This window comes from Dermacentor silvarum, chromosome 4 (genome assembly GCF_013339745.2).
Source record: "Dermacentor silvarum isolate Dsil-2018 chromosome 4, BIME_Dsil_1.4, whole genome shotgun sequence".
NCBI lineage: Eukaryota > Metazoa > Arthropoda > Arachnida > Ixodida > Ixodidae > Dermacentor > Dermacentor silvarum.
Genome location: NC_051157.2, coordinates 36,403,567 through 36,427,938, shown reverse-complemented (window position 1 = coordinate 36,427,938; position 24,372 = coordinate 36,403,567). Strand labels below are relative to the sequence as shown.

Here is a 24,372-nt window from a genome sequence, read left to right as displayed (position 1 = left end):
TGTGCAAGCATTTCTCCCGCGTCTCGTTTACTGGCGTTCACCTGTATCTTCCGCAGTTGCGCACACTTCCCATGCACCCGAGGCTTGATTTCAACCGTGCGCCGTTTAAATGTGTGCGCTCATCTGTTTACGTGCTACAGCTTTACATCGACCCTGCACCGAATAAGTGAGACAGCGCGGACGATGGCCACGGGCGCGGTATAGATTTCCTTTGCCTCGGGGCCTCGCCGCGCGCACGCCGACTTCGCCCCCGAGTCATGAGGATTGTATGGGGCTGCATAATATCGAAGGGAAGCGTTCGTGGCTCTGCTCTGTGTGAGGGTGCACGGCAGGAAAGTTCGATGCTGTTCCATGTCTCCTCGGCGGATTGAGATATATAAGGTAGACCATATAGTGTCTGCAGGTATATAGTGTGTAGCGTTGTCTCATTAGCATTTGTTTTTCGGTTCGGACAGTGAGACTCGCGCTATCGATGGCCTGGCGTTCTCCTTTATCATGCAGGCGCAGATCTGGTTTTGCTTTGGCCACTTCGCTTTCGTTGTGTGTTCATTGGTTGCGGCGAATCTACACAGAAGCCTGCCTTTTGCGTGTTCCATTCATTGTAGATGCAAATTGTGCGCGAGCAGTTGTATTTATGTTGCCACTGTTGCTAAGCGATTGTCCCCTCGATACGCAAACTAGATTGATACGCTAGTATTGCTTCACCCTTTTGAATTTTGTTTGTGTCTTTCGGCTCCGGTAGCATACGTAAGTCCGTTCACGAATATTTGCTCACTGAATACACATCTTTTGCTGTCAAACATCCAAAGAAAATATAAGCTCGAGGGATCCGCTTATGATTAAGTGCGCTCTATCTTAATTGTTTGCCGGTGTATGTCCCCTTATATTTACAATAACGCGACCATGTGAACCGTCTTCTTGCTTGAGTAGGGCTTTAGTATTTTTTGCTCCCTCAAAACAAGTTGCAGCACGTTGCAGGGACTTTGCAAACAAGTTGCAGGGACTTTCAGATGATTATTGCAAAACTGCGCTCGTGTCAACCAACACAGACATTATAGGATAAAGTTTCCGAAGCACGGTCATATATTTTCTTTTCTGCCAAATCGAGTAAATCGGTTGTTCCATGGTGTGCTTTAGCGCAGTGCAGAACAAGTCATCTGCGCATGCGGAAGGCGGAAGGTTAAGCTGAACGTTAAGCCTGACCTTGTTTGCCGTTTTCTGGTTGACTTTTACAGCGGCGGCTATTATGAGATTCTGACTCGCTTTGACGTGCCTGAAATTGTCGTCGTTGGTGTCTCGCGTGACACGGTCAATACATACAAGTTCGCAAACCGGTACATAGTATAGTGCCTCCTGAAATATCACCGCTATTAGGATAGCGGTGCTCATTTACGTACACCTTAATTCGTTAAAAGCAATTGATAACCCCCGAGTCCTTATAATTACGCATGCCTAAGGACAGTGTGGTACACGCCTTCTTTAGTCAACGAACGTGATCTACGACGCATACGCGGACAAACTGTTAAGCAGAGCGAATAACATCTCCCATGTGAGATGTCAGTCGACGTCGCACAACCTGCAGTCACCCCGGGGTCATTAGAGTGTATAATTAATTAAAAATATATACTAATATTTGCGAGCTCGCTGTTTTAAACTGCTGTGAAGTGAAATGAAACGAAGGAAGAGAAAGAAATTCCCCGGCTGGGGCAGATCTCCGTAATAGCGTAAGTTATTGTTCTCACAACTTTTTAAACGAAACTGGATATTACAGTGATGACAATTCATTCATTCATTCATTCATTCATTCATTCATTCATTCATTCATTCATTCATTCATTCATTCATTCATTCATTCATTCATTCATTCATTCGGTTGTTTGTTTGTTTTTTGTCTGTTTGTTTTATAACCGCATGTCGCCTCATTTCATTGCTTTGCGAGAGGGGGAGGGGGTAGAGGTGCAGTCAGAAAAGACATCTTAAGAATAAAAGTGGCAGCGAACACCGCCTTGGCAAGCAAACAGTAGCAGAACATCAACAAACTTTTGTTTGCGTCTTTTTTTTTTTTTTTTCGGGTATCATCGCCACGTTTGTCATCATTGTGTTTTCTCGGTAGAAGGCTGATACACCAGAAAGGACATCTTCATTTCTCCCCACTCTCAGGGTTCGATCCCGTGTTTGCTAATAGTAAATCTTTTCTCTCTCTCTCTCTCTCTCTCTCTCTCTCTCGTCTTCCGAGTCGTCACCATGCCATCGTCCTAATCCTCGTGGTCTAGCCAATCTGCCGCTGTTTTTTCGTCGCGCTATTGGCTTGCCCTCGACTTTCCCTCTGCATTTTTATTCTTCTCTACAAGCGGCTCTCGACGGCTGGCCACAGAACCGATTCAGAAATCTCGTTGGAGAACGTGATTGCGTGGCGCAAAATAAGAAGCAGACGGAAGAAGAGCGAGAGAGAAGCGAACGGGCGGTAGTCTTGTCGCCGCGGAGACGCCTGCGAAATGTCTCGCCTCGACCGGAAAGCCGGGGTCACAAAGGGTCCTCTTGTGGATGACCCCGCTCGTAGCAGCGACCCGGGGTGTAGAACAGGGCGGCGGCGCAGTCATAAGCACCCGTGCCTATAGCTAGCCGCGGCCGGGAAAGGGCGCCGAGCTGATTTGCGATGTTTTCGGGCGCGCAGATGTTCGCCGTCTTCTCTGGTCGCCGCGCTTAGTGCTTCCTGTGTCGGGGTCGGCCGAGGAAGGATATCGCGAGGAGTGCATCCGCGCGCGAGGGAGACGGGCTGCGAACATATTCGCGGCTTTCGGCAATGGCTCTCGATCGCCGGCGGCTCATTCCTTCTGGTAAGTTCCGATTTTTTTTTCGAGTACGATATCGTCTGTACGAGCGTCCTTCGATGTACTCCGGCCTAGCCGGTTCAAAGGGGTTGAGAGCTGGTTCCAATGTTTCGCTGGACGAAATTAGCCCGTTGCTTTCGTATGCTCTCGTTCTGGCTTGTATAGCATGCAGTTTCTTATATAAAGCTGTAGCTGCGCTTTTGTCCCGCGCTTTTGTCCCTCGCAATGAAGTTTGGGGGTTTCAGAATTCTGCTCAGAACAGAACATAATTGGCGCTGTGCTACGAAGGAATTTAGGTAGGTGAACCTTGCGCGCCCTTTATTTTTGTCGAACGTCACACTCTCGAAAGAGGTACGCCTAAAATTCTAATTTCTGAGTGTCGAAGAGGCTCTTCAGCGTGAGCTTGAGATGATACAAGTGACACTCCTTCCTTCCACTTTGGCAGCATGCGCACTGCATGGAGCCATTGCACAATCTCGCTGAGGTAAGATATGATGAAAGGTGTGAGTACGAACGCCTATAGTTACCAATGCCCTGCCGGGTTGAGAGGCGCTTAACGAAAATGACGCTACCTGGGTCGCCTACGGTATCACTCTGTTTACTTGGGCAGTATATGAGTCGGGTAGCTAGTATATAAAGTATAGGCGATGACTTGAGCAGTATAAGGCACTGAATAATTGTTTCCGATTTGACGTCTCAATTTATCGATGTCCACTTCAGACGCTGCTTCACATCGCGCGACAACGTACACGCCTTACATTCAATAAGAGCAGGGGATATTGTTTTTTTTTTTTTTGCGTGCTTTTGTATGCTAGCGCCGTCCTTCCTTTGACTCCTCCTGAGACTTCTCGTACATACCGTTGGACATATTTATCATTTTCCTAGTTAAATCAGAAGTGATAGCCGAAAACAAGAATCCTGGATTTGAAGCCATATGCGTGGGCACCATATGTGAGCCAAATTGTCCTGTCACCACCAGATTTCCTAAAAAATGCCCACTAATTTGTGTGAAATAATTTTATCGTTACTAAAAGTGCGCTTAATGTACTTTTGAAATGTTGTGAGATGTTGTCGCAACTAAGGATGCGGTATCAATATAACTACCCGCCGTATTATGCTAACCTTTTCCTGTTTCGTCTGAACAAACTTTGCATATGCATGGTACGTCTGCCATGCGAGTAGTTGCTTGCTGCGCGTACTTAAACATCGTATTTAAGCAAACACTATAGGCTATTCAGGATCGGAACGCACCAGTCGGCAGGAAGAACAAACTTGTAAATGTATTATGCGGGGTCTCAGAAGGGCGGGCGATGTTAGAGTCGCAGTGCGCAAAACTTGTATGCAGGAGTTGTTTGGCTAGCCCGAGAGCCGCCGATTTTTCAAAATACGGTCACTTGCGTTAGTTTAAAATTTTTCTACTTTGAGCATGCGCAAAACAGGCGGACGAGTGAATCGACGTCTGAATCATCGTCCGTGTATCTGGCGCCGTTCATAGCGTAGTCTCTACGCGTTGTCAGCAGTTCCAAATGACTGCGCGGGCATGCGTCGGACTCGAGCTCGATTCATTCCGATAGATCTCGAAAGCGCAGTCTCCTTGGGACTCCGCTGTTCTTTTTGTTTTCTTTTCTGTGACATTTTGCGCGATGCTCTCGAACTCTTCTCCCCTCTGGAAATCCGGCGGAAGAGGCTAATTCCCGACGCCTTCCGTCCTAGATTTGTTTCTTTTGGAGGACGCTGCAGGCGTCTATTCTCGGGAGGAAAATGTATGCCGCTGTGTCTGACTGCGCGCGCGCGCGGCTGCTTCCCAGGGAAGCAGCTTGGGCGGCTGCCAGCCAGCCGCGAGTCCCAAGTGCTCGGAACTGTTCTCCGCCCGTCGAGCGTGGCACGGAGGACGACTCGAGCGCATAAGTTTGCGATGGTGTCGACGAACTCGCCGGGATAAATATGCAAAGGAGCAGGCGCGACGCGACCGAGCGACCGCCGCTGCCGAGTGAAGTTTTCTCCCCAAGTTGAAGTCTCCTTGCGTAAGCGGTATACAGCTATAGCGTAGAGTATCGTGGAAGGGGGGATGCAGTTTCGGCTCGCAAAGGCCGCTTCTCTTGGCTGTGCCACCCTTGGGCATCACCCCCGTAACATGTGCTTCGACTGCGCTGGAAAGTTCGCGTTGTGCGTGCGTCTCTTTTTACGCTTCCTCGTGCGCGTTTCCAGTTATCCCGCTCGCGTTATGTGTCTTGGCTCTCCGCTTTTTCTTATTTCCAGACCTTCTTGAGTTCTATATGCGTACTCTGCGAAGACGTGGTACAACTTTTCTCCTTTCTTTATTCTTTTTAGACAATGTGAGCTCCCGAGTTTACGCCAACAATGTTTTTGTCATTTGTTAGGTGCTTTAGTCTCTATTTATGTGTTTGCTGTTGAAACAAATGTGACATTCAAGGATGACTTCATGAAGGCTCTGGCGTGTTTTCATATTGAAGTGGAAAAGAAGGTCTCGAAAAGGGCAGAAGAGCAGTCGCTCGCAAAGAAAGAACTGCCGCTTATCGGCATATGGCACATTGGAAGTTCTGAAGTTTATTTAATTCTACTTCTTTACCTTTTTCACTATTTCACACTACGATTAGGAAATTGTTGTATATTCGGTTTCAACACTTTTTCGCTGTTGTTCGCTGTGTTCATGCTTTCGGTATTGAAAGTAATCTCCAGCGTGTTGGGCCGCTGTGCACGAGGTCGCGGGATCGAATCCCGGCCACGGCGGCCGCATTTCGATGGGGGCGAAATGCAGAAAACACCCGTTTACTTAAATTTAGGTGCACGTTGGTCCAATTTAATCCGGAGTCCCCCCCTACGGCGTGCCTCATAATCAGATGGTGGTTTTGGCACGTAAAACCCCATAATTTAAGTAATCTCCAGCACAGTAGAAGCTGTGTGCGCTGCGCAGAAAAGAGATCGAGTCGGTGAATCTCAGGGGCTGTACAAAATGGTCTCATTTGTTTACTTGTATTCATAGCATTATCAAATCCTGACTGGGAGCTTACCACTGTCGTTGAAAAGAAAAGTGTACAATCACTGCATTCTACCGGTGCTAACATATATGGGCAGAAACTTGGAGGCTAACAAAGAAGCTCGAGAGAACAAGGAGCGATGGAACGAAAAATGTTAGGCCTAACGTTAAAAGACAGGAAGAGAGCGGTGTGGATCAGAGAACAAACTGGCAAAGCCAATATCCTAATGGACACATTAAGAGAAAAAAAATGCAGCTAGGCAGGCCATGTAATGCGTAGGATGGATAAACGGTGGACTATTAGAGTTACAGAATGGGTACCACTAGAAGCGAAGCGCAGTCGAGAACGGCAGAAAACTACGTGGGGTGATGAAGTTAGGAAATTTGCAGGTGCAAGTTGGAATCAGCTAGCGCAAGACAGGGGTGATTGGAGATCACAGGGAGAGGCCTTCGTCCCGCAGTGGACATAAATATAGACTGATGATGATGATGATGATGATGATGATGATGATGATGATGATGATGATGATGATGATGATGATGATGATGATTCAGAGTGCATGCCTCCCACGCACAGGTCATGCACACCAGGTCGCATACAAAATGGTCGTTTACACAATGCCTTCTCCGCAGTGCCACAGCTCTATCTATCTATCTATCTATCTATCTATCTATCTATCTATCTATCTATCTATCTATCTATCTATCTATCTATCTTTCTATCTATCTTTATATCTGTCTATCTATTTTTATCTTTCTATCTATGTCACCTAATCTAATATATATCTCGTGAACTCGGGAGCTCTACACGGGTCCGGCCACAGGGTCTCGGGACGGCTCTCGTCACTCAACCACTCGTTTCGAAACTTTCGGAAAGAACGACGCGTCTCTCTTTATGATGAATTGCTGTTACCCAGTCCACATCACAAGTTTGTCTGTTGACAGCGCATTAATAGCCTCAGAGCGAATAATGCTAGTTCATGCAACACCATCACAGAACCGCAGATGCCCCACCGCGGTCCCCGTCTCCTCGCGAATTATTATTTCAGCTGCTTGTGGCGTCACGGGGATCTCTCTTTGACCGAACATCGCGCGGGGCAGGCTAAGCTTTGGTCGGCATGTCTGTGTGTAGAGCCGGGGAGAGGGGTGATTAGTGGGGTGGCTGAGCGCGATACACGCAAGCGACACTTTCAGAGAAAGAGATTGCTTTTCCCACGGGGTCCTTAACGCAAAAACGTTCATATTTCGCACCCTCGGCTTCCTCTCTTTCTATTTCTTTCTCGCGGTCGGGCGTCATCGTTGTTTCTACAGCTTGCTTCTCTGAACATTCTCGCCGTCTCTCACTCATCGCACGAGCACTCAAGCTCATGGCCATCGCGCAGAAATCCTCGTCTGCGTCGAAGCGGGGCGAAACTTATCTCGATGGCGTGCAAGATGCGCTCCTCTTCGACGGCGGTGTCGTGTTTATTCTGTTTCAATCCGGCTGCACGCGTGTCCATCGAGCTGCGCTGCCGTCGCCATGGCGACCAATCAGCCACGGTGATAGCAAGCCCGACGCGTTATCGCGTGAGCATTGCCAAGGGGTTCCTTGCGTGGAGCATAAATAAACAGCGCCCCGGGCTTCTGCTGGCAGCCCTGGCTGTGACACTGCCTGCGCGTTCGTGTGTGGCGTGTTCTTGACGTTCACCGCCGACCTTCCCCCTCATCTCAACTTCGCCCTTAGCCTCGCGTCCTCATTCTTTTTTCAGCGACCAGAAGCCCGGGCCTCGTGCTTATTTTGTGGTCTGTTCGCGGCTTCCGACGAATGCATTTCGTTCATGCGCATCTGCGGTAGTATGCCGAGCCTGCACATAGACTAATGTTTCGCTGAACTTTCTCTCTCTCTCTCACACACACACGCCTTTACTTTGTACTTCATTTGTTCTGCTGACAAGCCTGAATCGCCTTGTCCTCCTGTTATTTGTTTAATGAACTTAAATAAAAGGAGGCTAACCTTGTCAAACTACGCTGCAATGGCTTCTGAGATGTCGCTGCAGCTGAGAATTCTGCGCATACGCCTACTATTTAATTTTAATTAGGTTTCATTGATACAAAGCGCTCTTCCGTGCCCTTCTTTTGTTGTGTCCAGTTTTGTCGCGCAGTTTGTATCAATGCATCCGTACCTGACCAACCCTGCTATCAAATATATTTACTCCTTCATGTTGTTTGAATTGCGAAAGAAAAAAAATCACTGTGAACGTGTTATACTTCGAGGGCCTTGTCTAGCGCCCTCTCCACCCACTGTATGATGAAGCAGACACTATTGAGCAGTATTGTTCCAGTCCTATAAACGTTTTTTTTATTATTTTTTTCTACATTAAAGAACTTTTGGAAATATCGCATAGCCGATTCGCTTGAAGTTTGATCATTCGGGTCCTTTAAGCTGTGGTAGCTTTTATACACTTAGGTACTGTTTGATTGGATCAAGATGGACACCTTACTGAACTCTATCTATGCTGTGCTTCCACTTTGTCTTTCCCCGATTCTTTTCGTTTAGAATTACCGCATCTGTTTATTGTTAGGGCCACCCGCCTTTCGCACAGTTCCCCCTATACTGGGTACGCGCCATTGCCTACATTGAAAGCGATATCAACCACACTAGAGCTCAGTGCATCATTGCTGGCGCCTTCCCGACATAATCATTAATAGTATTTTCTGTCTCCATAGCTGAATCTATAATTCGCCCTTGCAACAGGATTGCCGGTCAATCACCCATAGTGGGATTGTGCCACAGACCGTTCGACCTGTAAGGGCGAACGCTTTCCGTGGCCGTTCAACCAGTGTGTTGCTTGCATCCCAGTCTGTGTACGTACCTCTTTTATGCGATTGCCGAAGCTTCTTATCGCATTTCACTCCGATCTCAAAACAAACGAAACAGAAAAGTGTGACCAGCCCGTCTCTTCCGTCAGGCGACCGGGGCTTTGTTTACTCAACGCCTGCACGGGATGCGTTGGGAGCGAGCGGCCGTCCAGTTGGCACTGCGGACAGCGTTCACTGCCGGGGTGATGCGCCTCCAAACACGCCGGTTTCGCGCGACCAAGTAATTGCGGAGCGTATATATTCGGGTCCTTCCCAGAGCGTTGCCTCCCTTCCCCAAATCTCTCTCTCTCTCTGCCTGTGCATCCCCAGTCACTCTCCCGTCGTGCTGGCTTTGTTTAGGCCCTCGCAATAAACGGCAGGGTTCCCGCCTCCGGACTGAGCTTATAGCGGCGACCGCTCCGGCCCCCGGACGACAATGCGATGCATCATCGTTGATGCTGAAGGAAGCGCCGAGAGGTGTCATGGATGAGGCGCGTGTAAAGGGAGAGGGGGGAATGGCGGAATGGGCAGTGGCTCGGAGACGGGCGGTGAGGGGGGGTATCCGCATCATTCCTCATTACGCGTTCGAACGCGCGTTTCCCTGGTAACGAAACGAGAGGAGCCGAGACTTTGACGGAGCCCCCGCGTAGCGGGAAGTTTGGTTGACACTTCCTTCTTCTCTCGTCCTCCTTCGCAGCGGGGGCGAAGGGGGCGGGGGGGGGGGGGGGGGGGGGACGCCGTCTCGCTGCCGCGGGACGGGTCATTGCGCGCTGCCGCCGCCGCTGCTGCCACGGGAGATCGGCGAACGGACGATACCCAACCCCCACCTCGCCCCCCCCCCCCCCCTGCCAAGCGATGCTCGTATTGCGATGTTTGCGTCCCCCCCCCCCCCCCCTCAAACCCACCCCACCCTCTTTCCGTGCTCGTGTCTTCGTCGTCGTCAAGGAAGACTGGGCTTTCTGAGCCCACAGAACTTTCCGTGCGAAATGAAAGCGTTTTTTTTTTTTTTTTTTTTTCCTTTTTCCTTTTTTTTTTTTTTTTTTTGTCCTCGCATGGGCTGTCATAGCCGTTGGCAGGGCGCAACTTGTCAAGTTCACATGAGCTGGGTTTGCTTTCTTTTTTTAACTTGGTTGAAACTGAAACTGAACATAATGGATGGCGCAGGTTGGAGCGAATAGCGGCAGTTAAGTGAAAATGAGCAAGACTGCATAGAGAATGATTACTCTGCCCCAGTACGATACTTTAAAGCCTGCTGTGATTGTGCATCTGTGCTCACTTTCTTTCTCTATCTGTACTTTCCTTTCACTTTACCTCCCCCTCTCCTCTCCCCCCAGCGTAGGGTAGCAAACCGGACCTTCCCCTCTGGTTAACCTCCCTGCCTATCCGCTTTTCTTCGGTCTCTCTGTAAGCCTCAAGCGAATTTGGCGTTGTCTGTCTGTCTGTCTCTCTCTCTCTCTCTCTCTCTCTCTCTCTCTCTCTCTGTGTGTGTGTGTGTGTGTGTGTGTGTGTGTGTGTGTGTGTGTGTGTGTGTGTGTGTGTGTGTGTGTGTGTGTGTGTGTGTGTGTGTGTGTGTGTGTGTGTGTGTGGTGTGTGTGTGTGTGTGTGTGTGTGTGTGTGTGTGTGTGTGTGTGTGTGTGTGTGTGTGTGTGTGTGTGTGTGTGTGTGTGTGTGTGTGTGTGTGTGTGTGTGTGTGTGTGTGTGTGTGTGTGTGTGTGTGTGTGTGTGTGTGTGTGTGTGGTGTGTGTGTGTGTGTGTGTGTGTGTGTGTGTGTGTGTGTGTGTGTGTGTGTGTGTGTGTGTGTGTGTGTGTGTGTGTGTGTGTGTGTGTGTGTGTGTGTGTGTGTGTGTGTGTGTGTGTGTGTGTGTGTGTGTGTGTGTGTGTGTGTGTGTGTGTGTGTGTGTGTGTGTGTGTGTGTGTGTGTGTGTGTGTGTGTGTGTGTGTGTGTGTGAGAGACACCACACACACACACGCACGCACACACACGCACGCACACGCACACGCACGCACACACACACGCACAGGCACACAGGCACACAGGCACACAGGCACACAGGCACACAGGCACACAGGCACACAGGCACACAGGCACACAGGCACACACGCACACACGCACACACACAGGCACACACACAGGCACACACACGTCAGTTGTGGCCCAGCAGACGCAGGACGCTTCGACTTAGGAAACCAGCATATACTATACTTCCTACGAATTGGCGGCCAAATTGACTAATCGCACGCATTTACCGGCGCGATGAAAGTTGGGATTTCCCCATACGGTCTCTCAGACGGCCATATTGCACGAATTCGTCGCTTTTCTTTCTCGCGAAAACGACCAATATATCGCATTGTTCTCGCGCACTGCCTAAGATTTGCCCACTGAGCGCTACAAAAATGGCTTCCGCGATCAGTGCGATTCGCACACGTTGCTCCGCACACAGGCATCGCGGAATGAGAGACAGAATTTGTTATACGAAGGGCGCAGGTATCGCAGCTAATGAGTGAAGTGCCCCTCTCCTCATCACTCCGCGATTGGTAAAGTGCGAGGGGGCGACTGAAGCTGAAGATTCGCGAAATGACTCGCAGAACGCGCGCCTTGATGTGCACCCTGGCCGTTGCTTTCAATCTGCACTGGAGCGACAGCGCCTTCCATCCAAGATGTGCTGCTGCCGCCTCCTTCAGCGCCTGTGCGCCGCTTTATTTCGCTTCGTTAGCGTCGGCGAAGAAACAAAGGCGCCCTCCCATTAGCGTCTTTTCCTTTCATCGGCGTTCTCCTTATGGCTCGTCTCTACTGAGTGGCTCGTGAGTGGCTCGGATTGGCTTGGCTTCCTTTCTTCCCCGTCTGAGGCCCGCTTTTCTTCTTCCTTTATATTTCTTTCTCCAGGTTTGATGGGTAAAGGCAGTGCTGCTGGCGTCTCGCAGGCGCTACCACTCCGTTCCGATTGGCTGAGTAATTAAGAGCGCCAAAGATTGCCTCTCGCTTTGTGCGCGCCACACGGCACGTCGCTTGTCTTGGCTCGAGACGCTTTGTTTCGCGCCGCCATCTTCCTCTCTTTCTTATTGTGTTTCACTGATTTGCAGTTTCCTCATCGGCTCGCTCCTTCTTCTTTTGGCTGCTAATATACACGCGTGCACACCTGGGACGTTTTCCCGAAGTGGCGCTGAGGGCTTTTGGCGAGGTGCGCCCAGGAATCGAACGCTGCGAAGAATGTAGCGGGAAACTATAGGGCGCGTCGTCGCGTTGTTTCAGAGTGGCGCTTTCGTCGTCTTGTTATCGTGCGCTGAACTAATCATTTGCCTTCCTTATTTTTTTTTTCCTTTCACTATACTCTTTATACAAAGTGATATTCCTGCGAGCCATGCATTAACTATGGAGAGCATTTCGCTCCATAAAACGGGGGCATCGTAAAACACAGGGTTGCGCTGCACATCCAGCAATACCTTGTCGTGTAGGTATTCGTGTAAAGATATAGCCCCGGACGTACTACTTCTGCAACAGCGCTGCATGCAAAAGTACCGAAGCAAATTTTTAGCGCAGATAGATCGGTAGATCAATCACAATTCATCAACCAAGCAATCAACCAGAGAAATTCTGCATGTGTCATACACGTAACAAACATCATAAGAGAAGCACCCTGGAGTGAGCTTGGAGTGCCACGAGGGGTTCGTACAACGAGATAACTTGTTACAGAAAAAGCGGAGAAGTCGGCCTGACATAATATTCTCTAGCCCGTACATGGTAAGGAGGAATGGTTACTGTGCAAAAGAATACACGTTGCGCGACTGGATACCAAACGCTGACAGTGCGAACAAAACTCTTAATTACAGATATTGAGACGCTTATAGTGTGGTCGCTGACCACGTGACAAGGTTTCCGCCTGCATTTCGCCCCCACGATTCTGCGCCCGAGTCACTTGTGATGGTGACTGGGCGCGTTCACACGTTCCATAACGAGAACGTGTGAGCGCACAGATACGCTCACTCCGGTTCAGTTCATTTGCCTTTCCCTTAAACCTGCCTTCCTAATTTCCAGGTCACTCATCTGTCTCTACGCAAATGTTTTCGTTTGCAGTTCAATGCACTTTCTGTATGGCATCGGTACCAATCCGACAAAGGTGGTTCAGATTGTGTACCTATATATCCTATTTCATTTCGTAAAAGAAACACTGAAAGCAGATGCAGTTACTGCAAGATATACATAGGAATCCCCCGTCCAAATAGACCGCGATCAATATACCGAGCTGGCGGCTGGTGGAGTTTCAATAATCATAAAATCACGTTCGAGCTTTCAATTCGCCATTTTCATTGACATCCTTTTTCCGCCCCAATTTTTCTTCATCGGCCTATAAAAAAATGTACTTCTGTATAAACAAATATCGTCGCGAGGTAATGACGCGATGCGCTTCAGTATTAAAATAACAAAAAGAGTGACCAGAAAAAAAAAAGTAACGTGGCTTTATTGGATAAAGTATTCGTTTTATTTTTCTTAATTTCTGTTGAATACGGTCAGTGAACAATAATTCCACGACCAGCGAGAAAAGTCTCCATTTCGACGCGTTATCAGAACTCGGCACTGTACGTATGCGCCAGCCGGCACGGGGAATTTCACTTCTGACGCCTCAGCGGGTAGCCGAATTAGCGGCCGTCGCAGACCGTATAACGGATCCATGAATGCGAGATTTATGGGCTCTTCCACCCGTACCTACGGCCCATATTACCTGTGCGTGCGCCGCCTAACGTGCAATCTGCTTTGCGAATAAACTAACGGGACAGCCGCTAATTATCTCCACGCTCTCCGTTTTCCTGTACTATTTTTTTTTTTTCGGCAATCGAGTCTTGAATGCTGAACGTGAAATTAGGTACAGTGCTAAGCGCTGTACGTAGTGCTGGGCTACGCCTAAACATTTAAGTTTATGCGCGCGAACTGAAAATTTTCACTCGTGGAGGAAATTTTACGTTGGCAATTATGACGAAGAAACTTTTGCGTCGCAGCTTCTCTACACGGCAATATTATTTATATGCTTGCCGCGGCCGCATGTGCGGAATTCATGAATGGTGTCGGGCACTCTCGCTCTCATGAATGTCATCGCAGTTATCTTTTTTTTTTCTTCTTCTTCTTTCTACTTCTCTCAATTATTGTTTCAGCCTCAGCGCTTTCGTTTCCTGAAATCCAGACTCTCAAAATGGAGTCGCGAGATCTGAACACCAGGAATGCGGAAATGGAAGACGATGGCGGCATCTTACTGCCAATGTCACTGCATTGCGAATCATGCAGTACACGACATATAGGAGGATTTTTGCGCTCCTTTCGAGTCGCAGTAGTAAATTATGCCTGCCCTACCGACTAAATGCATATGTCTCTCTGCCTTTTCTTCTCTCTCGCTCTCTCTCTCTCTCTCTCTTTCTCTAGATAAAGGGTCTTTACAGAATATCAACATCGTCATCATAATTATCATCATATTTTTGTCCAAGGAGCACACCAAATTCATCAAAGCTTTGTTTCAATTCCTCGCCAGTGCGAGAACTTGCCCCAAGATATTAATTTTTGTCGTTCGAAAAAGCTCATGCCAGTTGAGTTTCTCCTAAATATTGTATAGCAATTGCTATTATAAGGACATTCCTGCGGCATTTCTCGGCGTCGCCGTAATATACGCTGCTAAAGATCATGAACATGTCAGCCTTCCAAATATCAATTAAATGTATGGAAAGAAATTGAAGCAAGACGTCAGAATTGAGTCAATACGTCAGTATTGAACCCGGAATTTCGACATCCGAAAACGAGCGCACCAACATCGCCATTATTTTTTAATCTATTTTGGTTTTTAATGTATGCGTGCGCCAGCACTCAGACCTTATAGGGGTTGTTCCTGGGTACGTTAAATAAACTTGATTGATGATTGATTAGTAGTAGTAGTAGTAGCAGTAGTACTAAGCAAGAGCGTCGCTAGTCTGTCTGTGCACCCAGCACACGTGATTTTGTTCGATTTAGCTCTTGGTTATTTGCGCGTGTTGGTCGGCATTTCCTTCGATCGTTCTTGGTCTCCAAAGATTATGTAAGTCAATCGGAAGAACAGGCTATCATCATCAGCCTCAGAAAGTGAAGCTGTGTTATTAAGAAATGTTAGCAAGTATTCAAGAATAGGTGTGGTTCACCACTGACTGCATCTCGAACGAACAAATAGAGGTGCGCGAGTGTCTCGAAAACTCATAACGCGAACGACGTATTTGAGTCCAGAATTCGATATTCGATTCATTCTGAAGCTCGGCCGTGACTAAATATTATGGACGGTGACTTAAAGCAGTGCCTGCTCGTGTGTGCGGAATGCCATGCGTGCGGCGGTTATTTACGGTCGCTTCAAGTGGGCCGCTGTTAAGTCTACTAAACCAAAATCGTTTCACTGTTCGAGCAATCTTTTTTCCTGGAAAAATACTGTCTGCAGGTGAAATCGTCACTGCAAAGAAGAGAGAATCTCTTGGTGCTGGCTGAAGGTTGAATTGACTTTTTTTTTCTAGCGTGGTAATCTGTACCTAACCTAACCAACAAAGCTTCCTTTTTGAGTTCCTTCCAGATTTTGATCTTGATTTAAACGAAGCGTCTGGGGTGGAGCTCGCCGTGTTTCGTCCACTAACGCGATTTGTGGTATGCCATACATATCTCCTTTCTTTTCGGAGGGATACGAACAGGCACTTACGTAACCAGCCTAACGTTTTAAGTGGAAGCAGCTTGCGATGCCTCTTTTATTTTTATTCTCATTGTCAAGATCGCAGACACTGCGATGAGCCCTCATCTATTGCGCGTTTGCAAACTGGTTGGTTCAACGGACTGTCTTTCCCCACTTCTTTCTCCGTTTTTCTATTTTACCTTTAATTATTTATTTCGGTATAGAAAAGAATATTCGGTATTAAAAATTGTAATCCCCTATATCTGTATCGATTTTCGTGTTCAGTCTTATTCGAAAATTTCACAACCTGTGCAGTACTCAATGGAACGCTAGAAAACCTTTGACATCAGCTCTCCTTTAGCAAAGGAACCATGCTCACAAAGCAGTCGTAAGCGTTAATGAAGAGCAGACAGACTGAACAATTACATTGAAAAAAAGTGAACAAGGAAACGAAATGCGTGTGATCAGTCCAACGCTGCTGAATCAAGGTTTTGCGGCAAGGCTTAATGATTACCATCATACGCTGTCGCTGATTCGACTCGCGGCCACAACTACCAGCTTTACATAGGTGAAAAATGTTTTTAAAAATTTGTCGCAGTTTCACCCGAAAGGCGAAGCACCAATTGCGATAGCAAATTAGTAGATAGCTATACGGAGTAAGAATAGTAGTTTTATCAGCTGTATAAACTTGGACATGCAGCAGCACCAGCAACGCGCAGAACTGTTGTCGACGACGTCGGCGTTTTGCCCGCGTTCGCACCGAACGCGCGCGGCGTTTTTATATAAATACATATTTGGTGCCGCAGCTAAACGTCGCCTCCCCTCCCTCCCTCCCTCCCGTCCCCTCACACCCTTCCGCGAGACGGAAAAAGTTGCGTTTGCTCTCTATATATGGAAAGGAGGAAAGAAACGCTTAATTCTGCAGCCCTTCAGGGAGCACGGCGCAGAACGCGCGTTTGCTCTCCGACGTGCGTTCGCTCCCCGTGAAAGCGCGCGTCCCTCGCGCCCTTTCACTCGCACGTACAGCGTCCGGAGTGCGGCGACGATTTCATCCTCGTTGACGTCATACGGAACCTCACGGCGACGGCAGAAATCTGCTTTGAAGTGTCCATATAATTGCTATCGCAATAAAAGCACTTGTGTATAAAGATATAGGTCCGCGTTATCGAACCCAAGATGGTCATAATTTATCCGGACGGAGCCCACAACAGCGTCCCTCACAGCCCATGTCGTGCGTTGGGACATGAAAATCAATCAATCAATCAATAAATCAATTAATCAAGTAGTCAGTCAATCAATTTGTCAGTCAATCAGTCCATCCATCCATACTTCTATCAATCAAACAAAACTGCACACGTCTCCGCGATTCGAGGCGCATTTCATTTCTTCGCGCATCTATCTATCTATCTATCTATCTATCTATCTATCTATCTATCTATCTATCTATCTATCTATCTATCTATCTATCTATGTTTCCATCGTTTCGCGCTCGCACATGCGCAACTGCCGCGCATATTCCCTCAAAGCGCACTTCGTTTTTCATTGTCAACGTCCGCGCAGCTGCTTCTTGTTTCAGTGGGCAAAATGTCATGCGCTGCCCGCGCATTTTTTTGCCCGTCCCATGGAAGTCCATTGCTCGCATACGCATCCTCTGACAGGCCGCTGCTACGCTGCTATATATGGAGCTATCCAAAGCGCTGCCCCGTACCGGCCGCCACCCTATTGATTCGTCTTCCTGCTCGGGACTTTGTTTCGTGATTTTGTTTCGCCGCGAGCTATACGTCGTGGCCAACCATTTGTTATTGGCCTCGTCATTAATACGGCCGGCGTATTACCGTCCATTCGGCAGTGGCTTCGCGGGCGCGTCGCACTTCGGCGAGCGCGCTGCTTTCTCCCAGCGCCTGTCCGCGAGGGCGGCCGAAATGAATGTAGATTGTGGGCCGCCTCGAAGCGCCCGGCCTGGGTTTGTGTGTGTGTGCGTGCGCGTAGTTTGAGCACTCGTTCAGTCAGGCACATCATTTGTCCTCGTGCAAATACTCGCATGGACAAGTGCCTTCCTAGCTGGAACGAATGGGGAGAGGAGGAGGGAGAGAAGGAGGGAGGGGGATTTTGCCGGAGTCGTGTATGCTTGAATTGTGGGTTGGGCTCATGGCTTGCGAGTCGAAAGCGAGCTGATGACACAGACCAGCGCTTGCGTTGTTTCTGAGTTCAAAGACGAAAAATATCTGCGAAAATTAAGAACCACCCTGTGGCGTATCGCTTAGGAAGGGCAATTACAGTAAGGCGAAGTAGAACAACGCTGACTATCAAGGGAAATTTTTATTGAGCAGAACAGAACGTAAATGGTGATTTTATTACTGGTCTTGGTGGTTATATGGTGATGTTGACGTTTTTGGAACGGGCGGGCGTAGCCCGGCAGTCCTGTCTTCTCTTGCCTTCTCGATATCTGTCCTGTTCTTTCTAAATGGGCTAAGCATGTACTAACCAATAGTCGCTCGACTTTCAAATTTCTCTCGCATAGTTGTTGGTCGCTGTCGAAAAGTAAAATCATCAGCAAGGATTACGATGCAGTGAGCGTACTGTCTACGTAGTGGAACGTATACATTCCGCAAGATTTTTTTTTATTTTGCGAGCACATTGTCAGCCACCTTAGACAGGCATAAAATAATATATATTATATTGCCTCTTATATGCATGGGCGCATGCAGCCTAACTCATTAGGATCCTGGGCGTGACCCGTGGCTGCATAGATAGTCGTTTCAATAAGCGTTCATTCTTACATTCACCATACACTTGGTGCGTGCGATTCGCCGGTGATCGCTCGAGTTTCCACAGCGCGCCCGCGCTGTAACAAAAGAACCGGTCGATTGATTCGTTTTGCCGAGCGTTTGGAAATTGTATTTCCTCGCCCTTGCTTCCGTTCTCTGTTTCTTCTTGTTTTTTTTTTTTTTTTTTTTTCACGGACCAAAAAAAAAAAAAAAAACATCGGTCTTTCTTTTTTTCTTACTGCTTCGCTCATTCTTTTAAGTCTGGTCTAAAAACGACTTCATTTTGCTGCTCGCGAAGCCGTGCAGCAGGAAGGCGCGTCATTATTTCATTGCAGGTTTGCGTGAAGCGGGCGGCGGCAAACCGTGAGAGGATGTGACTGGGAGATACAAAAGAGCCAACGAGTACGATGCACGTCAAAAAGAAAGAAAGAAAGAAAACGTGAAAAGCAAGGACATGGGAGAAAGCAGAAGCGACGAGAGAAGTTCCGTGTGCGGCCTTTGTTCCGCGGATTTAGCGAAAGGCCATTTGGATAACGAAGCAGGCGAGAGGGTGGCGGAGGTCCCCACCGTACAAGCGCGAATCCTGCGCGCTGCACAAAGGAAAAGAGGCCGGTCGAGCAGCGGCGGAATTTGGAACAAAGAAATCAACTTTCCGATTGCGAGATGAATAAACCCCACACGTGTGTAATTTGATTGAACCCTTGGAACGCGCAGCGGCAGCGGCTGTGCTTTTGCTTTTTCGCTGCTTTCGCCATTGTTTTCGCGTTCACTATAAGCGGCGGAATGAGAAAAAAAATAACCATACACAGTCAAGAGGTCCGGTTCGATTGGGAACGTTTGGCGCGGCCGCTGCTGCACGCACTGCTCACGCCTGTCCTGGTGCTAAATTCTTTCTTTCCTGTCTCTCTATCTTTCTTTCTTTCTTTAATTGAAAGAGTGGAAGTAGAAGAGAAGTAGCGTATATGGAGCGAAATTGCTAAAAAGGTGGCGCGAGGCGGTGACGGCAGCCAGCAGCAAACGTTCAACGCAAATTGTGATTGTTTCCGCGCTGACTCGCCAAGGCCGCCAGCTTTATTTGAAAGCGCATTTGTCAAGCGGCATTTTTTGTTTCTTTTTTTGCTACTTCCTCTACTTCCTCGGCGGAAGCGGAGGCAAGGATTATGCGGATCGGCCTGAAAAGTGCGTCTCGTGGCCCCAGAAGTGGGAGACGAGCCATTTTTCGCCGCCTCTAATGAGACCCCGAGAGAGTGTCCCTAATTGCGCTCCCGTTGTTCGGCGCCGACGACAAAGGCCTGTGGACGCTATACTTCGATGAGCAACATAATTTTTTATTCTTTTTTTTTCGGAGCAGCGTTCGATATGTTAACCTAGTACGAAAGCAGGAAGTCGCGTTCTACCAACGACGTTTAGTTCCTATTAGTCGTGTGTTCCAGCTATATAGCTCGCGCGATATTTCGGTAAACTTCGGATGCTTGTTTCTTCTTTCCGTGGAACGAAGTGGAAATGCGCGAAACCCACCTCAGCTGCTATAGCATTGTTCTGCCGAGTACGGGGTTGCGGTTTTGATTACCATGACGCGGCGATCGCACTTTGACGGGTGCGAAAAGCAAAAACAAGCTCGTGTACCGTGCTTTGGATGGGAACCCACGGGTTCGTGAATGAAATGACAACTTGCTGCAGAAAGGAGCCGAACCGATACATCTCCAGCATTACGCGCCACCTGGTGCTTTACGAATTAAGCTATAGCTTAATTCGCGGCGGCCATCCTCCCGTCCACTTTCTTGTGGATTAGCGTATCTGTACAGGATTAGTCAGGGAAATGTTAACCAGCGCCATTTACCACCGTAGCGTTAGAACAGCGGTTTTTCTTTATTCTTTTCTTTACCGCAGGCATCACGTAGTACGTTAGCTTAGGCGCTCCTTATCTATAGGACGCGAGATAATTTATTAAAAAGGCAAAAGAGGTCGGCCTGAGTTAGCATGCTCTGGCCTGCTACTCCGCAGAGGGGAAAAAGGAAAATGACAAAAAAGAGTGATGATGAAGGAAGAAGTGACTAAGGTCTTGCGTCTACTTCTTCTTCTTCCTGGTGTTTTACGTTCCAAAACCAGTTCTGATTATGAGGCATGCCGTAGTGGAGGGCTCCGTATTAATTTTGACCTCCTGGGGTTCTTTAACGTGCACAACAACGCAAGCACACGGGGTGTTTTTGCGTTTCACCTCCATCGAAATGCGGCCGCCGCGGCCGGGATTCGATCCCGCGACCTCGTGCTCAGCAGCGCAACGCCTTAGCTGACTGAGCCACCCCGGCGGGTATAGTCTTGCGTCTAGTCCGGTGATCCTTATCTATAGAGTAGCATGCAAGGCTTGCGGTCAGGCAAACATCTGAAGCATTCCTTAACAAAAAAAAAATCTATCTTTTCTCCCTGTTTTTCCTGCCGTTGCGGTCACTGCGATGTTGGTGTGGGTGATTTAGAGCTCGCCGCAGAGATGATGTGGCGCGAGCTGCCGCCTGATCTATGCCATCTTTCTCACGCAGCAGCGCCAGCGACACCCCAGAGGAGAGCAGCATCGCTCGCCCCAGAGTCGGGGCCGTGCGGCGCCACCATCGACTCCCCGCCGGACCCGCCACGGGGCTTTCGGCCCTGGATCTTGGCACCCCCGGCTCTGAGACAGCAGTACTCGTCGCTACCGCCGCCACCGCCCTCTGCCGGCGGACACCAGGCTAGGCAGCAGCAGCGCCCCCACGCCGCGCGCCAGGTAACTTCGCCCTGCGAACATTTGCACGCCTTTCCCCGCTCATCTACATCTGTACGCCGCCACGGCCCTTTTAATTATTCACTTAGCTGCACGTATACTTGCCCGCGGTGCTGGCGACACGTGTTACCGAAACTCTCCCGCCGTTACGAATGGATTAACGCGTGCGCTGCCGTCGAAGAGTAGACTCTCCGAACTCGTTTGTAGGGCTCGTTCTGTCGCTAAAGTCGGAGAAATACGCTGATGGCCGCAGGGCGCGTTCTCTTCGCACTTGAAGCGGTCTGCTCGAAACTAGAGTGAACCACATCCTAAGACAGCGACGGAGCTTCTCGAGTCAGCAATTACGCTTTTAAAGAAGTCGGGGATCACAGCGTCAATGTGATTTGAGAAAGTATAACCTTTTAGAGCACACATGCACTGCAAGCCCACGTCATCGGCGTACTGATCGACGGTGTATGCAGCTCCTCTTACGCCCGTCATCTGGATCAGCATGACAGGCGAGCTCACATCTGCGATATTCTTTTTTTTTTTTGTAAATAATTTACTCTCTGCTGAAAGAGAGAGATATGCCAGGTGTTTCTTGTGATGCGGAATACTTCCTTACTAAAAAGAAAAAAAAAACGCTGTCATCTCCTGGCCCCTACCGTTTTTGCAGATAGGGCTACGTGGCTAGATTGTCATTAGCAGCAAGAATATTTCTAACGATAACAGTAGCGCACCCAGGATCTCTGCCAGGGGGGGGTGAATTTTTGTGTGTGAGGGGGGGGGGGGGGGGGGGGGGGAAACAAGCACTTTGCATAATATACAATTTCCTTGCTTTAGCCAGAGGAATCCAGCAGCAAATAAAATGCCTAATAATAAGTGAAATTCAACGCAAAGCCATCGAGCACGCGGTTGGCCATCCTTGAATTTAAGAGCGGATGAACAAATACAAAACAATGATAGTGTTTTTGTTAGTCCGGAAAATTCGACCTGAAGCCACCTCCTGAATTGTAATGACAATGTGAACAGAGCACGGAAGGTACACGTTGGACTGGAGGGGCTGGACACGACGTGGCGGTGGGGGGGATTAGAACACCTGAAACCTCCCCCTCCCCCCCTTCCGTCGGTGCGCCACTAAACGATAATATCTCTAATATAACACAAATGTTCTGATTACGAAGTGTAGTGAAGTACTGTCTGCTTCGTGGAAATCATAAGAACAGCACCACTTTCCAGATATTCTTGCCGAAAGTTTGCTAAGAAAATGTCTTGGCGTTCCGGTTAAGATCGTCCCAAATGTTAAAGACACGCTTTCGGGATACTGTTAACTAGAATGCCGCTGTATTTTGTTGCACCTTTTGAGGTCGCATATCTCGAAAGTGACGCTAGTCTTAAGATTTCTGCTAAGCAGAGACTTCACTACTCGCTCGCTTCAATTTCGCAGTTACAACATGTGGCCTATAAGCAAATAATTAAAACGTTTTAGCACACCTTTCTTAATTAGACAAATTATAATTGATACCTTTCTTGTTGCTAATGTCCGCCTAGTGACGTAGTCAATCTGCAAAAACGGCAGAAGCCTAGGTATGATGCAGCTTCTTTTAAAAGAAAGCGTTCCGCATAAAAATAAACGCCAGGTATAAGTGACAAATGAAAACCTAGCAATACAACCGAACGAAAACATCCGGCTCGCTACCTGACATTGAGGAATGAATAAGGGGAAACAGAAAGATGTACACTAGAGGAAAGCTCTCGCACAAATAGCGGCCAGCTCTAGTGTCAGCGTATAGTTTGCACGAAATTGGTCGTCGAGTTGATGTAAAAGCTAGCGGGTCGGGCCGAGGTAGCCTCGGGGCGGGTTGAGTCAGCCCGGCTGGGAGGGCTTGGATTGACCCGCGCGTGTCGGTCTGGGTCGGCCCGACTTCCAGGTCAAACTCCTCGTGGGTGTAAATTGAAAATAAATCTTTAGTTGCAAGTCAGCGCTTGTGCATGTCCCCTGTAATTCGGCCGTCGTCGGCTTCTGTGAGGCAGTCGCTTGAATATGAGTTCGGGGGGAACGAGACTTGTTGCATGGATGAAATGGGCTGAGTGCGTTCGTGGGGACGTATTCTGAAACGATCCACTCCGGCGATATTATCGCCGTCAGGCGCGCGCTGATTGACTGGTTGAGCAAAACTGGATGACGTCGTGCTCAATCAGCTCATCCAATTTTGCTAAAACAGCAAATCAGCGCGCGCGTTGACCGAGGCGTGGCCAAGGCGATAGTATCGCCGAAGGGGATTGTTTCAGAATACCGCCCCTGAACGAGCGTCTTCTCCGTGAGCCTCACGTGTATTGCGCACATCTCTTGTATCGCAGTGTACGACGGAGCGTAGGGCAGCCGGGCGGCCGGTTGCGCCGCCGCCGGCCGCTGGCCTGTCCTCGTCCGGATCCGAGTCCCCGGACGAAGAGGAAGAGGTCGACGACGACGAAGAAGACGAGGAGGAGAACCGCTCCGACGCCACATTCACTGGATCCGAGCTCGCGCTCGCACGAGACACCACGCTGGTGCTCCAAAGCAGACGTGCGTATACACCACACAAGTTCCTTGTCTGCCTTCAGTTATGGGTCCCTTCGCTTGGGCTGATCGGTTAGGTTCCATACTGAAAACAGCAAAAAACAAAAACGGACGAGTGAGCAGTGTCGTCTGCTGACTGGTCCATGTCTTTTGTACTGTTCTGAACGTGGTGCTGTCTTTCTGCGAGTCGCTAAGCGTGAACAGTTGGGCTAGTTGGTTGTGATTAACATTATGAAACATCGTTCCAGTGCACAAATAAACACGGACGATAAGAGAAAGACAACGATAACGCCGGTTGAAGTTGAAAACCGGCGTTCTTGTTGTATTTCTCTTCTCTTCCGTGTTTATTTGTGCACTCGAACGATGTTTCATAATGCTTTCTGCGTGTCGATGGTTGTTTGGTTGATTTACGGAGAGATACAGCAGCACTCAAGACTGAGTGCCTTCGCGAGAAAGAACTCACTGCGATCTACGTGGTGGTACCGTCGTGTGAGTGTGGCAGACACTGTGACAGCGTCTTATATTTGTGCCCATTCCTGCATGTGCACATTTCTTGAGGCTTTCGCAACTTCCTTTCCAGAGGATGTTAATCAATCATTAGTACAAGGTCCGCGAGACGAAGAAGCCGTTATGAGAGTAAACAAAGAAATTACGTGACGCGCGCCAGTAAATATAAACATATGCTTCACATTTGACAGCCACGACATTGCGAACGCACTGACACACGATGCCTCAAGCTCCATTTCATATTCTCTTCGGCATCATAAACGCAGCCACCCCAAGTTCACATGATAATTAAAGAAACAGCGAATACTTTGTTTCCTCCAAACTCAGAATGCTATTTTTTTATCGGGCTCTATCTCTTTCTATCTTTCCACTCATTATGCACTTCAGGCAACCATTATTTTTGCTTTGTAATGCGCTGCTTTTCGCAAACTTCCGCCCGATCTCGCCCTCTGAGTCCAGTGTCCTTTAGACGGG

General features: G+C 48.6%; 1 protein-coding gene across 1 annotated transcript in view; it reads left to right on the top strand.

The window, feature by feature from the left end:
- The first annotated feature begins 2,757 nt into the window (after positions 1-2,757).
- LOC119449790 (teneurin-m-like) overlaps positions 2,758-24,372 on the top strand; it is a 67,294-nt gene continuing 45,679 nt past the window's right edge. Inside the window, 3 exon segments of the mRNA XM_049665442.1 lie at positions 2,758-2,837; positions 20,635-20,855; positions 23,193-23,397. Coding sequence (XP_049521399.1) covers positions 2,804-2,837; positions 20,635-20,855; positions 23,193-23,397 — 460 coding nt within the window. The 5' untranslated portion in view covers positions 2,758-2,803.